At 40.8% G+C, this 14,504-nt stretch overlaps 1 protein-coding gene across 3 annotated transcripts in view; it reads right to left on the minus strand.

The window, feature by feature from the left end:
• Window positions 1–14,504, minus strand: part of RC3H1 (ring finger and CCCH-type domains 1) — a 75,014-nt gene that overhangs the window by 39,495 nt on the left and 21,015 nt on the right. For all 3 annotated transcript variants that reach the window (XM_048312520.1, XM_048312523.1, XM_048312521.1), the window contains exons 2-6: window positions 12,934–13,299; window positions 5,503–5,623; window positions 2,669–2,908; window positions 1,349–1,524; window positions 320–520 (exon numbers count right to left, since the gene is read on the minus strand). In XM_048312520.1, coding sequence (XP_048168477.1) covers window positions 320–520; window positions 1,349–1,524; window positions 2,669–2,908; window positions 5,503–5,623; window positions 12,934–13,164 — 969 coding nt within the window. In that variant the 5' untranslated portion in view covers window positions 13,165–13,299. The remainder of the gene's footprint in view (window positions 1–319; window positions 521–1,348; window positions 1,525–2,668; window positions 2,909–5,502; window positions 5,624–12,933; window positions 13,300–14,504) is intronic.

The raw sequence follows: 14,504 nt of genomic DNA on the forward strand, positions 1-14,504 counted from the left end.
CATTAGCCTCTGTCACTACACTGGCACTTATCAGCTGTTCATAAAGGTCACATACCAATTGTTTAGCTAAACTTTGTGGGTTTCCATCTGCAGAAAGAAGTAAAGTAGCAAGAAATGTCAGGATGGTAGAGGGAGCAAGATTCATTAGGTTACAAATACATATTCTAATTATTTAGAGCATAACAGGCTTTGAAATAACAGGACAAATGATTAATGGGCAAGTCCACGTGGGCACAGTTTCTAAGTTCAATGTTACAAACATTTAAACCTACTACAGTTGCAAACAAGATGGACTTGGGCTGATTTTAGGTGGCTTTACCTTGTCAATGATACTCTGCATGTGGGATTTGTGAGACTGGTCTCCATATAACAGCGAGGACCACTGGTCTGGTGCAATGCGCAAACCTGCTTCCATAGCTATTTGAACTATCTGGGAATCGTGTTCTCTTCTCAGAGCTTCGTAAGTCCGAAATTCCTCCTTCAGTTGCATCAGGGAGGAATCCTCATCTCGCTTGGTCACCTAGTAAGGAGAAATGAGCCAAATACAATTAAGCAGGATAAGCCCAAGATTACGTGAAGTCCAAGGTAGGTGATGTCTTCAGTCAGCAACTAAGTCCCTCTCCCAAACTAAAATCAACTGTGACACTACTCAGTGAACACCAGTTCCTACTAAAGTAACACACGCTTCATATAGTGAAACTACTATAAAATGGATACAAAGCATTATTTACTTGGACTGTGACTCACATTGGTCGAAGTGTCACACTTCCTAAATGACTTTACAGCATCCACACCTTCAATCAAAATATTTTGTTTGCATTGCAGAATTTTGCTTGAGGGTACAATTAGCAAAAACAAAGCATTTTTCTACTAATTTAGCAAAAGGAAATGACATTTGAGTTGAGCATCCAGTAAGAGATATTAAATACTGTAAAGCACATTAAGCAGTTTCAGTTTTCTTCTTACAGCTGACAGCCAGAAGTCTCCTATTTCTTTGATTCTAACAACACCACAACTGAATTAATAGAATTAGGAATTTTTCAGCTTTAAGCCACTTCTAAGAAGGTAAGTATGCTGCCTTATATACAGGTTTTGTAACTGTGCCTCTACGAAACTGAACAGAGGCAAAACCTAACTTCACAGCTTCACGTCACTGTTTCAGCCTACACTGCCATCATAGCTGAACAACAAAGAACTCTCTAAATTCATGTGGGACATAATGAGCAATACTTTCTCTAACTACACGTATTTTTAGGCACATTTAATGTTACAGGACAATGAAAATTGAAAGTGAAAACCAATGGTTTTCATAGTATTATGAAACCTCCAGGCAGAATCTTCTTCATACCTTGAAGCATGAGGCTCTGTAAAGGAGCTGGACAACATGCCCAATGCTAGTTTTGGAAGCCTGAGGGAATCGCGGCTCCAGTCTCTGCACCACAAAGAGAACCAAGACCTTTCGTGACAGAGCAGATCCATCTTCCAAAGCCAGCAGAACCAGCTTTAAAGCCTCCTCTTGCATTGCTGAGAGTCAGGGGAAATGCAAAAAGAGACAAAGGATGAGAGAAGCCTAAGCAAAATTTTAGCAGTTTCTTGTTCACCTACAATTGGGATAACAGCTAAAAACTCCCACCAACAGACACACAAACCCACAGAGAAAAAAGGGAGCTGAGCAAAAAGGGAGGGCAAAGAGAGAAGGAACCCTTCCAGATTCCCAGACTGTGACCCAGGAAAATACGACTTTTTACCTTTAAAATTAACTATCATTATTATGATTTTTTAAATTGTATTATTATTATTATCATTATTGTTACTACTACTACATCATCTATTTTGGGTATCATCTGATAATAAGATTCCTTTGTTCCTGTCTGTACACCTCTTGATCATTAATATGAGTTTTCAAAGTGTATTGCCTATGCCCCACACTTATCCCAGAAGAAAAAGCTGACAGGCAAAGGAAGAACAAGGTTCATTCCCATGCAAGTAAAAAAAATACCACTGAGTGCCCACACCAATCAACCAGACTGCAGCACCACTATTTTGCTATGTAACCAACCTCTCTCCTTCCTGAAGTGGTATGAAAGTTAGTATCTCAAAGTTCATCTGTTTCAGTCAGGAAAAGCTTCACTATTTTTTCTTTAAGAAATTGGCTTCATATTTCAATACTCAACAAGTGAAGTCTGTATTTTCAATAATGAGACTTCTTTTTTTTTTTAAACAACATTGATTTCTTTCTAGTATTTTAATTTATAAATACACAACTTCTTAAAAATGTGCACATGTAACTGTAACAAATCTATCCCCACAACTGCTTTGTATGTTTATTGCGAGAGAAGGAAAAGAAGCCATGCCAGTCACTTCCAGTAACCTTATTTTTTCTAGAAAGGTGTTCAAGGAATAGCAAGTGAGAAGCAATGTGTCATTTATCTTATGACAAGAACAGAAGGACACCTATTCTGAATTTTACAGGAGACTTGAAAAAGCATTAAAACTATGAGAAAACCCAACAGCAGCAGCCCAACAGATGCAAAATTAATTCTGCAGACTACTATTCAGAAATTTACCTGTTGCTTAATAAAATCACTTAGGCAATTGGACAGGCATTTATCAACTGCTCAGTTCTAAATTGCTTCTAGTACAGCTGTGATACTGCAATGTCACTTACCTGGCCCAAGGAACTGGCACCCTCTGGCTCTCACTGCAGCCCAGAGGTTGGAGGAGAGCTGCTGAGGGTTTTGATGCTGGAGAATGAGCTCTGTGACTGTTCTTTCACCCAGTGACCGTGCTGCACGCATGGCTCTGATCCGCCCTTCCTCCTCCACCAGCTGGCAATGGACTAATGTCACAAGTTTCCTCTGCATGGGACGACTCAGCACACTCTGAGTAGTACTGTTAAGACCCACACCTTCAAAACAAAATGAAACAGAATAAGCTACCTTATATTCCTCTACTTGTGCCAGCCTTCAGTGACTCTACTGGACAAGTGCAAACCTAGTTCTCCTGGTGTCCATTTGTCAAAGGGAATACTAGTCAAGGCATATCAGAAGTTAATTTCTGCCAGATTGTTTCACTTGGCAATAAAAATAGTCTTCTGGGAGTCAGCTTCCCCACAGGCTTAAGTTTTGTGATTGACTGATCCAGCTTTTTAAGAAGATGGAACCTGTAGTGAATCCTTTCCCCACGCTGGTAGTTTGTTCCACACTCTCCGGTACAGATTCCCAGTTCATCCCTTATTAATGGGCTTTAGGGATCACTTGGACATTTGTTTGTTTTCACAACACATTTCATTTCTTGCCTACATATGGTATCTTCACTGTTTTGGTTGAGAGCTTACATGAGTCCTGAACTGCTTGGGTGATGTTTAATTATGTGCCAAAACTCTGAATCACAAACATGCTGAGAGCCACTATATTCAGGTAAAAGGAATGAGTGACTCACTAGACATACAGCTGCCATGCTGAGTTTGCTCTACAGCCAGAGCTTGTTCACTGGGCCACCACTTCCCAGAGTGAAACTGCTGTCACATTGCACTGGTTGCAAAAGACTCAGACAGCTTCTCAAAAAAATTAATTTTTGAAAACCTGATGCCCATGATGCTCAACTTCACTACCTGGGCTGACAAACTGTCCAAATCCAGCAGATGTAATATATATTATATCCATACTCTTCAACACAGTGCAGGTTTGCTAACTTGGAATTACTGTCATGGGTTAGCAAGCATAGTCCTGGAAGTAATGTTCTTGCAAAGGGGTGCTTACAGCTTCCTCTGTGACCTAACAGAACCTATCAGCTGGACATTTTGAATATGGACAATTCTTTGAGCCACTTAAAATTGTGACTGCCTCTGTGATACACACTTAAGAATAGACAAACCTCGGGCAGATCCCATCTCTCATTTCCGGTGCTGGGACAGGTGGCTGCGGGCCCCGTGCGGGGGGCCGGCGGGCCTGGCCCAGGCCCTGCTCGGGCCAGGCCAGGGCGGGCCACGGCCATCCTGGAGCCAATGGGCCCTGTTCCACCCACGGAACCCTGCCCACAGCCCTGCTATGTTGCAGCCGGAGCGGCTCAGCTCCCCCTCTCCAGGGTGGCCAAAATTCAGCTAAAGCTGCACTGCTGTCCGGCAGAGGTCATGTGACCAACAGCGATCAGCGAAATTCCAGCTGCAAGGCCGAGGTGAGATTAACCCTTTTAGTGCTATGAAGAGCTGAAAACCTGAGGGAAGAGAAAGAGGAGATGCTTAAAGCTGAAATTCTGTTGTAAAGCTATGATATACCAGCGTACCCGTTGTAATTTCATGAAGGCATGGGGGATGGAGTGTTCAACTTGTACTTGAGAGCAAAAGCACCTGCACTGAGATAGACAGATGCTGAAGCAGCTGTAATTTCATGAGAAGTTTGGACAGGGAGAGATGGAAGCAATGAGGACTTTTGCTCCAAATGGAAAAGGAGAAAACCTCAGTTCCTAGAGATGCTCCCAGAGATAGTCCTAGAGATGAAGATGAGGAGAACCCTTTGCTCCCAGGAAAGGAGAAGGGCCTCTGTTCTTAGAGATGAAATGCTCCCAGAGATGGGTGAAGAGAACTTTTGTTTCTGAATGGCTCAACCTTAAAATCGTACCCCAGTAATTTCAAGAGTGGACCCTTGAAAGCAGTTGTGGGAAAAGCTGCAAGTTGGGGAGTGGAAGAGACTCACATGCGAGCAGAGAACCAACCCAGGCGGCTGTCTCGTTGTGATAATGTTTTCATAGCATGGGCAAGAGATACTCCTCTTCCTAAATGGACTGAACAAGGTTTTTATGGAAGTGGTAAACAGACTGAACATCTCAAGGGTTGTCTTTTTACATTGTCAGTGGGAGAAGGGAGAAAGGTGGGGGGTAGGAGAAGTGTTCTGAAGGTGTGGTATGATTTTTTTCCTTCTTTTAGGTCTGTTAATAAACTTCTTTATATTCTTTCAAGTTTGGTGCCTGCTCTGCTTTTCTCCTAATTCTTATCTCACAGAAGGTAAACAGTAATGAGTATTTTGGACCAAACCACTAAAATTACCCAGATTGACCCAGCTCTTGTATATGACCTGGTATAAACAAAGTATTACTTATAACTTTCCTTATCTATCTTATAAGCAGTAACTTTCTCATATCAGTTCATTTATCTTCTACAGAAGAGCTGCATTACTACAGTTATCACAAAGCAGAACTGGAAAAAAAAGGGCAAAATTATCTATTTTTACTTACTCTGCAAAGATCAAATGTTTGTCTCAACTCACTACACCATGGCCAAACACCTCAGCCTTTCCTCTGAATTATTTTTGACACCTTCCAATTCTACACCCCCCTCCCCTCCAGGAAAACATAACCTTAATGTGTAAGAAATCTGTTTCCATTTGTTTCTAAACTAGGTTTATATCTATTTTTCAAATATACTAACTAATAATTTGGATAGTTTGTTTTGCATCTTATTTGGTTTTTTGCTTGCATTTTCCAAGGAAGCAATGCAGGAACTACCTCTTGCGCTGCTGAGTGGTTTGAGGTACAATGCCAATTCTTCCACACATTTCTTGCCCTCCTCATAATGCTTGGTATCTTCAGCTCCACTGCATAAAGTAATCGGCTGCTGCTCAGGAACCTGAAGAGAGATGACATGTACATCTACTATGAATATGTATAAATAAGTGGCAACCATGCTTATAAACACTTCTTACTATAATGCATTTCCTGGTTTTTTCCCCCCTTCTGTGATTTTTCTATATTAGTAAGCATTTTTTCAGCTTATTTACTGAGCAAATAGCATAAAAAAACCCCAGTGAAAATGAAAACCAAAAGACAGAACTTATGTTTAGTAGACTTCTTTTATTTAGCAGCTGAAAGGAACTAGAAGCAGAAGGGTTAACCTGGCACTTCCTATAACTATAAAACTTTGGCTAAAACAGAACACATTGAAACATCCCCAAAGCTGACTGGCCAAAAAGCTCAGAGGAAAAAAAAAAAAAAAAAAAAAGAGGAGAACTCTGGTCTGCTGGTAAGTACAAATTTGTATCTAGGGCCTCACAGCTCTACAATCATCCACGGGTAAGTGACTGCAGCTACTTAAGACTACTGGAGGAAAGACTTAGCAGCAAATACACTAAGACACCCTTGGAACATATTCTGACTAGACCCAGTCACAAAGCAGCATGACCAAGTTATCCTATCTAGTGCATATGAACACACCCCATGAGTATTTATCTGACGATAGAGGCCAATTACATTCTTGGGGGTTTTCTGTTTTGTGTTGTTTTTTTGTCAGGTGACATTTATTTCTTCTTCCAGACATTCACCAGAAATCAGGATTTTTCCAAGGCATTTGGACAACCCCTCCCCCAAGTTAAAATTTTGTTTCTACTGTTCTCTTCATAAATTCTTAAAGCTTTCATCAAATTTGGGGGTGCAGTATAGCACTGTACTCTAACACTTCCCGACATCACTGTTCAGCATTCAATCCAAGATGACAGTACAGAGAATCGGAATTCCTCCATTTAGTCAAAAGACTAAAGACAAGCACTTTTTACATATGCTGCCAAAGTGCACATTGATCTCAGACTACCATTTCCAAGTCAATCCCCATACCAGTGGTAATAACAGCACACTAATCCTACATAGCTGCTTACAGGGATCAACCCAAGCCTTCAATCTAAAAGGAAAAGCCTTTAATGCTTCAGTTAAATACAGCTACAAACCTGCTCACCTTTGTGTATAATCCAGCCATGGCAAGAGCAGCATTGTGACAGCAGCACCAAATAAAAGCAGAAAATATATATAAAAAATATATACAAACACATATATAGTTGCCATCATCACTGTGACCAGCTTTCCTATCAATTTTAATAGAAAGCGATGCTTCAGCCATATGATCACACTTCTCCTTAGGCAACAGTTTCACCATGCTAAGTTTCTCATTTGACAAGTAGAGCAAAATATAAAGTTACTACCTTGCTTTTTCAGCAGGCAACAAAGAAAAGTCTCAGACTGCAACATATCGGCTGCAATTAACATAGTTAGTATCATCCCAAAAACTAACATAAACAAGATAGAGGCTGTATGTGATCTAGGCTTTCATTCCTACTAAAGAGACAAACAAACCCAAGTTCAATCACACTGAGACAACAAGGTTAGCCTCGATACTTTTCACTGACAGAAGTTAACTTGTGATGTTCTGTGGGGTTTTGGTTTTAATTTTGGGCCAGCATTTGTTCGGGGGTATTTTGGGTTTTCGGTTTGAGAGGTTTTTGCGTCTCTAAGCAAGAACACTTTCAGCAAAAGGAGATTTTGCAACTCTATTAGAGTGATCAGCAGTAAACCATCACAACAGCCTTATCTCGAGTGGTTTCTTAGGATTTGGGGAACAATTATTAACTCCTGCAATATTTGCCTGCATCTTAACAGAATATTCCACCACCACCTTTTCAAAGGCATTGCCATTTTAGCAGTCTGCTCTTGCCAGGGAAGTTGCATAGCAGAAATGACTTATTGAGCAAATGACACTTCTCAAGCATATGTGTCCAGACACTGCACCATCTCTGCCCTATTTACTGCTGTCATACATTTTGTGCAAATTCCTACTTGCTCCTGCCAGCATTCCATCTAGCACCGGTGACAACCCAAAATACAACAACAGCATCACAACCCCCAGCAGACAAAGGAGGCTCAGAACAGATGTAGGACAGGAAGTCATGTTCAGGCCTGGATTTCAACCCTGAATTGAAGTGGGTTTAGTACACATTCAGAGCAGTGGTTCGGAATGCCAGACACAGCACAACTCCACCAGAGAGACACAAGGACTGTCTAGGCAACTAACAAAAAGCTTCCCCTCCCCCCAGGGAAAAGCTGGCAGAGAAAAACTTCCAAGAGCTAATCAAGCTATTCACACACTATCTGCATATCATTCCCATTCCTTCTCTTTTCACGGGAAGCTTCAATGTAAAAATCTAAATGCTTTGTGCAACTGTACTGTTTGCAAAATGAGCCGAAAAGAGATTAAACTTTCATCTTAAACTGGAGTAAGTGTAGTACTGAAGAGTAAAACAGTATGTTTTTTCTATGGTTTCAGGAGTGTTCAGGAGACGAGAATTTATTTCTCATGCACACACACTTCACTCATGCAATGCACCTCACAATAAAATTTACAAGTAATTTTCCTTTTGCTGGTTCTATTATATGTACTTCCAAGACTTATTTTAATATTTTAGCATTAGAATGATTAGAAGAACAGCATCTACCAAGAGAAAAATCATAAAGCCATAATTCATAAAAGTGACAGGAAATGTGCATTTTGAGTTTGGCTCCATCATGGAATTGTTGAGGGACAATTGTGAAATAACTGAACTCCAAAGCATTTTCACTCCTCCTTCCCAAAATATCCTTTTAATAGCATGCATGACCCTATGGCCACTGCTGTTTACAATGCCTCTCGGGAGCCTCAGAATAGATGCCCCACAGAATGAACTCGTTATTTTCACCTTCATTCCATATTCCATTCTCTCAGACATCACACCCTTATGACAGTTTCCACTGCAAATATATTCATATCATGTAATCAACACTTCCCAAAGGGGATGAGAGCAAGACAGAAAAATGATCTCAGATGTTTGATTGCTTTAAATCTGTGATTTTGCATGTATCTGCTTTGGCAGTGACTGCCAAGTATCCTGGCAGCGGAATGTTACCCATCAGCATGGCTTGTGGCTGTGGGAAGAGACAGGTTATGACAGCATAAGGAAGGGGACCGGAAAAGAATGCTAAAGCATCATCTCATACCAGGCAGTGATTTTGAAGTGGTGATTTAAGTGTAATTTGATGAAGGAAGTCTGCTTGAGTTGTCAATAATTACCAATGAATGTCTAATTGCACAGAATGAGGACATATTAAACAAAACAAACCCTTTTTGTATGCTTTGAAAACTGTTTCTAGCAATATTTCCCTCCCCCTCCCTGCAAATGGATGATTTGCTTCCTGCCAAAAGAAACCAAACAAAACCCAAAGCCTACTATCTTCAGCTCCTCAAAAGTTTACATCAAAGACAACTTTTTACACAGGTAATTCCTCTTTTGTGGCACTTCATTTCACCAAGTTACAATAAAAAATTATCAAACATGACTCTAATAGCTCTGCACTTGCAATCTTCCCCTTTTGAAAGGGCTGTGAGTTAAGATCATGCCACCGAGTCTCTCATCAAGCACAACTCCAATGCCTAATGTCTAGAATCATATTTATCATGTCCAGCAGGAGACTATGCCAAAATTAAAGCACCACAGGCATTTCTGCCATTCTGCGTCACTTGTTTGGAATGAGCATGCTGCTGTTTCGTGAGTTAAAAATACATGAGGGAAGAGCTTAGACAACAGATCCATGATTAGGTACCCTCAAAACACTGGCCAGGTGAACACTTGAAATAGTTACATATAGTCAGTCATATGTGGATGCTTGATTAGCTAAAACTCAAAACCTTATTCCCACAGAAAAAAACTTAAAGGATTCCTTTACCCAGGCAATCTAAGAAGCAAGGTATGCTATGAACGCCTTGTTGATTTGTGTCCAACGCCATTGTGTCGTCCTTCCCTCACAACTCCTGCTTAGGTACTCAGCTATGTCCAGCTTCCCCAGGAGTAATAATTCTTATCTTCCCCTTATGATCCCTTTTCCCCCCCCTCATCTTATGCAGCCAAACTTATCTAGACATGGCCTGAGCTACCTATCCAGAGAGGCTGTGACTATCTCATCCTTGCAAGTGTCTAAGGCCAGGCTGGATCGGCCTTGGAGCAACTTGGTCTAGTGGAAGCTGTCCCTGCCCACAGCACGGGGCTAGAATGAGATGGCTTTTAAAGTCCCTCCCAACCCAAGCCATTCTGTGATTCTTTGACCACTGCCTTCCAGAACAGCCCCTGTAACCGGTGTTGATGTGTACTATGCTACAGGGGAGCAGGCAGAAATCTGAGTCTGCAACAGTTAATTTTCACACCAAGGGTGGCTATAAACTGGGCAATGGGTTTCATTCTCAGAAAGGGGTGGGGAGAGGGAAAACTCAGAAAGAGTCTAATTCAAGAAACCAACTCTTTTCACCATTAGAGTGACAAAATCTATCCAGAGAGAGAATGCTACTGTCAGAGAAACATGTTACTGCTTTCCTGGGTAACTGTGTGACAAATTCAGTATGTTTTTCCCAGAAGTACAATCCTGCTTATTTCACCCGCTGTGCTTGTGCAAAAGCCAAAGTGACTTGCCCTGGAATCCTGTCACTGCTGCCAGTTACAGCAGAATAGATTTGTTTCTTTAAACTGCCTGGTCTCCTCCTCCACCTCCAGAAAAAAAGCACTTAACATGTATAAATGTGTGAATTCCCCAGAAGTCACTCCAAAGGGAAAAGAACAAACTGTTCTTCCCCCTCATAGATAAAAGCTTTAGTTGTGCTTTACTGTATTTTCTTCTAAAATGAAACCTTTTTTTTTGGAATTTAGCATTTACAAATAAAGTACTATAGGTCTCTGTGGACTCAGGTTAAGGTGTACAAAGGTTTGTTGGAGATTAAGGGACACTAATGACACATACATGTTCCTGAAACTAAACCCGGAAGTGGAAAAAACAAAACTGGTTTCAACTGAAGTTGACACCTACTCATGCTTTGAAAGCTGGATTGCTACTCACAGACTATTTTTGCTGAAACAGCAGAAGAGTGCACTCTCTTAGTGGGACAGTTCAAAATCACTAGTTTCTCTAAAGTACCCTTTTTTTTCTTAATCTGTCTTTAATCAAGCCTTTTTCTGTAAAAAGATTTTTTTCTAAATGGCCTTACACAGTCTATTGGAAAATAGCAATTGTTTCCCTGTCCTTCACAGCAAAGTAGTGCATTTATTTTCTAGTAGTCCAGTGTCTCGTAAACACTACCAACAGGTGCCAGGACGGGAAAGGGAAGAGAAAGGAGAGCAAGCTATACCGAACACTGATTTCATTCACATGCTCATTGAAATTAGGAGCTGGCAGGAAAGGTGGTTCAAACTTCTCTTAAGGGGAAAGTTTGTCAGTAATAAATACCCAGCTAGGATCCGTGGTTATTGTTACAGGTAACAGAATGCTGGGAGTAGCAAACAATCAGAAATGAGTGGCAAGGAACAGGGGTTGGAATAATGTATCTTTTGTTGGCATTTGCAGCTTTAAGGTCATGATGAAACATGGTCCTGTGAATCTTAATGACAAAAAATTTTCAGACAAAAAGGGAGCATAAGATGATGTCATTAGTGCAAAGTCAGAACCTAAAGTTCAGAATGCTCTCAAGACAGACACTACTATAAAACCTTTCTTCATACCTCACACACATGGATGAGAAAACTCTGTCTGGCTACCTAGGAAAACCAGAAAAAAATTCTCAGTTACCTATACAGAGGTAGGGTGGGTTTCCACCTCATTCCAGAGAATCTTGTTTTTATAAAAATTTAATTCCAGCAGAGGTCAAGTTGAAGTTATCATACAGCTTCTCATAAAGCTTAACAAATGCACACAAAACAACCAAAAAATGCAAGGGGAAAAAAAAGACATTTATCACAAATGTGGACATTCAGATGCAACTGGAACTATTCAAGAAACTGCAGAGAGGAAGGAAGAGCATATAAGAGAGAAAGAGAATTACAACATTTTTTAATGACATCACCCACAGATTTCATACTGCTTAAAAGCTCTTCAAAGATGGCAGCATATCACAGAAATTGGAGTGCACAATCTCACTGCCTCCTCTTGCAGAGCAGGATGAGTCACTTAGCACAGCCAGAAACACCATTTGATTTTGAGCTTCTGAAATAACCACTGGGCCATACGCCAAGAAAGAAAAACAACAAATTTGCCATATTACTTGATGAACTAACAAGTGGCAAAATCACATCTGGAGCTGTAAGTCCCAGTGCCTAATAAAAAGCAACATAAGAACATCTCTCTTTCCCCCACCCCTTTTACAGCTCTTCCACAATTCTTTCCTTTTCCCCAAACTACGTATCTCATTGAATTTTTCTGCTGCCTTTAATTTCACTTAGCCCAGACACTGAAGCAGTACAAAATAAAACAGTAACCCCTCTATGGTAACTGCATCCCATCTACATTTTCATTCCTCACCCACCGGTTGTCCCTCCTCTCCCAAGACCACAATCCTTGGAAGGTGTAGGTCACAGAGAGCTACCTGAAACCTAACATCAATAAGCTTTTGCCAGCTTAAGTCTCTGCTGCAACCGAGCAGGGTGATCCTGCTTTCCACACACCCCTGCCCCTTCTTGGGGCTCGTCATCAGTACCAGTGCCACTCATCCCTCTCATAACACCACTTCAAGTGACCTCACCAGTACCTATTCCAGCAAAAAGGGGAATCTCAAGCAGCCTTCCCTCCCTCACCAATATGGATTTAGAGTAATGTGTCAGCTCAGGAAGTTGTATTTCCATTGCATAGTTTCAAATGAGGCTGTACGAAGGCTGCTACCAGAGAGACCTGTCCCACATTCTTTACACTCCCCTCCTGCTTTTGGGACAACCGACCCCAGGTCTCACAGGGTGAATACAGTAAAGCACATAACCTACCACAGAAAAATGTCTTCCCACAAAATAAGCTCAGTGATCCAGCTCATCCTTTTGGCAGAGCGTGGCTAGGTAAGAGTCAGGGAAAAAGGACGGAAACACAACAAACCCATTCTGGCAACAGCCCACAGAATTAGACGTAACGAAAATCACAGTCAGTGACCAGCAGAACCAAGATTTAAACTATTGTTCCAGGCACCTTTACTACTTCTTGTAGACATCTACAAAAAGATAGATGCCTTCTCTTCACATCATTAACACAGTATCCTTTATTATTCCTGACTTGTCCTCCTAAAAGAAGGAAAATACTGAAACAGATTTAAAAAAAAAAAAAAAAAAAAGGCATGGATACCTGAGCACCCACAAGTTGCAGCAAGGCTGAGTTCACAGGAAGGAGTTCAATGTCAGTGTTGATAGTGGTCTGGTCAAAGGGACATGCCTTACGGTGGAGCTTGTTGAGGCACATCTTGCAGACAGTGTGGCCACAACCCAAGCTGATGGGCTTCCGGATTGTTTCGTCGAAAGTCTGTGTGCAAATTGGGCAGGAGAGAAAATCCGTCCATTGTGGAGCTTGTACAGGCATTGCTTCAGGAGTTAATTGACAAGACAAAAATCTAAAGCACAGATTCCACTGGAATCAAAATTTTGCAAAAAAGTCTGTTTGGTTTTAAATATCTTCTGTAAGTACAGACAGTCAGCACATAGTGTGAAACATAACCTAGAAGAAAAAAGAAATACAAAGTCAGCATTCTGTACTGGAACAGGCACATGAGCTCCTTTGTGCTAGGGAAATAACCACTCATCGAGGTATAGCTGAATTAGGAGTGCAGTTCCAACATTAAATACTGGATTGAGTCATGACTTGCTTTAGTTCCAGCTAGACTCTGGCACTGGAAAAGCCAGTGTAAACCACTTCTGCTACTATACAGCTTAAAATAAATCAAGACAGATAACTATCACATTGAAGTCTTAAGACAAATTAGCTTTTAGCTTTTATGTTCTCTCTTTATAAATGAGCCAACTGACATCACCAAAATTTGAATAAAAAAGACAATTCCACTAATCCACTTTTGTACAATATTTATTGTACAAAATAAATAAATAATTAATTATTTAAATATTTTTGCTTAGACAAGGCTTCATCCAAAACCTCTACCACAAGCAACCTTTCTTCAGAGTCCAGTGGGCTCTGGATTGACACGACTCTGGAAACGTGCGAGCTGCCCAAGTCTCAAGGGGGATAGGATAAATGGTTCAGGGTCAGTCAGATACTGCAATACAGCTCTCATACATCACTCAGTGATACTATGTGCTGCTACTACAGCACCTTCACACAATCTGATCTGTACTGAGCTGCACAGTGCCACATGGACCCATCCAGACACATCTCAGATACCCTGGGAATCTGCATGCACTCCTGCATGGAATTCAGCATTGTTAACTTGCCCTCTGTCTGCTATCCAAGTGCCTCCATCCTTCAAAAGCTGGATGACCATTTCTAGAAATCATTTACGACTGGAAGACTGACAATTGTTCCTTAACCATTCCTTTTGTAACTCAATTTATATCATTCACTGCCTGCCTAGAGATTATATTGACAGAGAAAGCAACATCTTTACTCTGTTGAGAAACCACACTGAAACTACAATGGAAGAAAAGCTGGGAGGTCTTTATTACTTGGCACTTTCAAATCAATTACTAAAAAGATCAAATGTTACTCATTCTAAGGGAATGGAAGATAAGATATCCCTTTGGGACAGGAAAAAAGCAGAACTCATATGAGGAGAAATATGAGTAGAAGAGTAGGTAGATCAAATGATATGAAAAAAACATTATCAAAAAGAAAATTGGTAATAAAATAATTTCTGATGTCTGCCTTACTTTCACCAGTGGAGTTTGGGGGAAAAAAAAAAGTGCAAGTCA

This window comes from Corvus hawaiiensis, chromosome 9 (genome assembly GCF_020740725.1).
Source record: "Corvus hawaiiensis isolate bCorHaw1 chromosome 9, bCorHaw1.pri.cur, whole genome shotgun sequence".
NCBI lineage: Eukaryota > Metazoa > Chordata > Aves > Passeriformes > Corvidae > Corvus > Corvus hawaiiensis.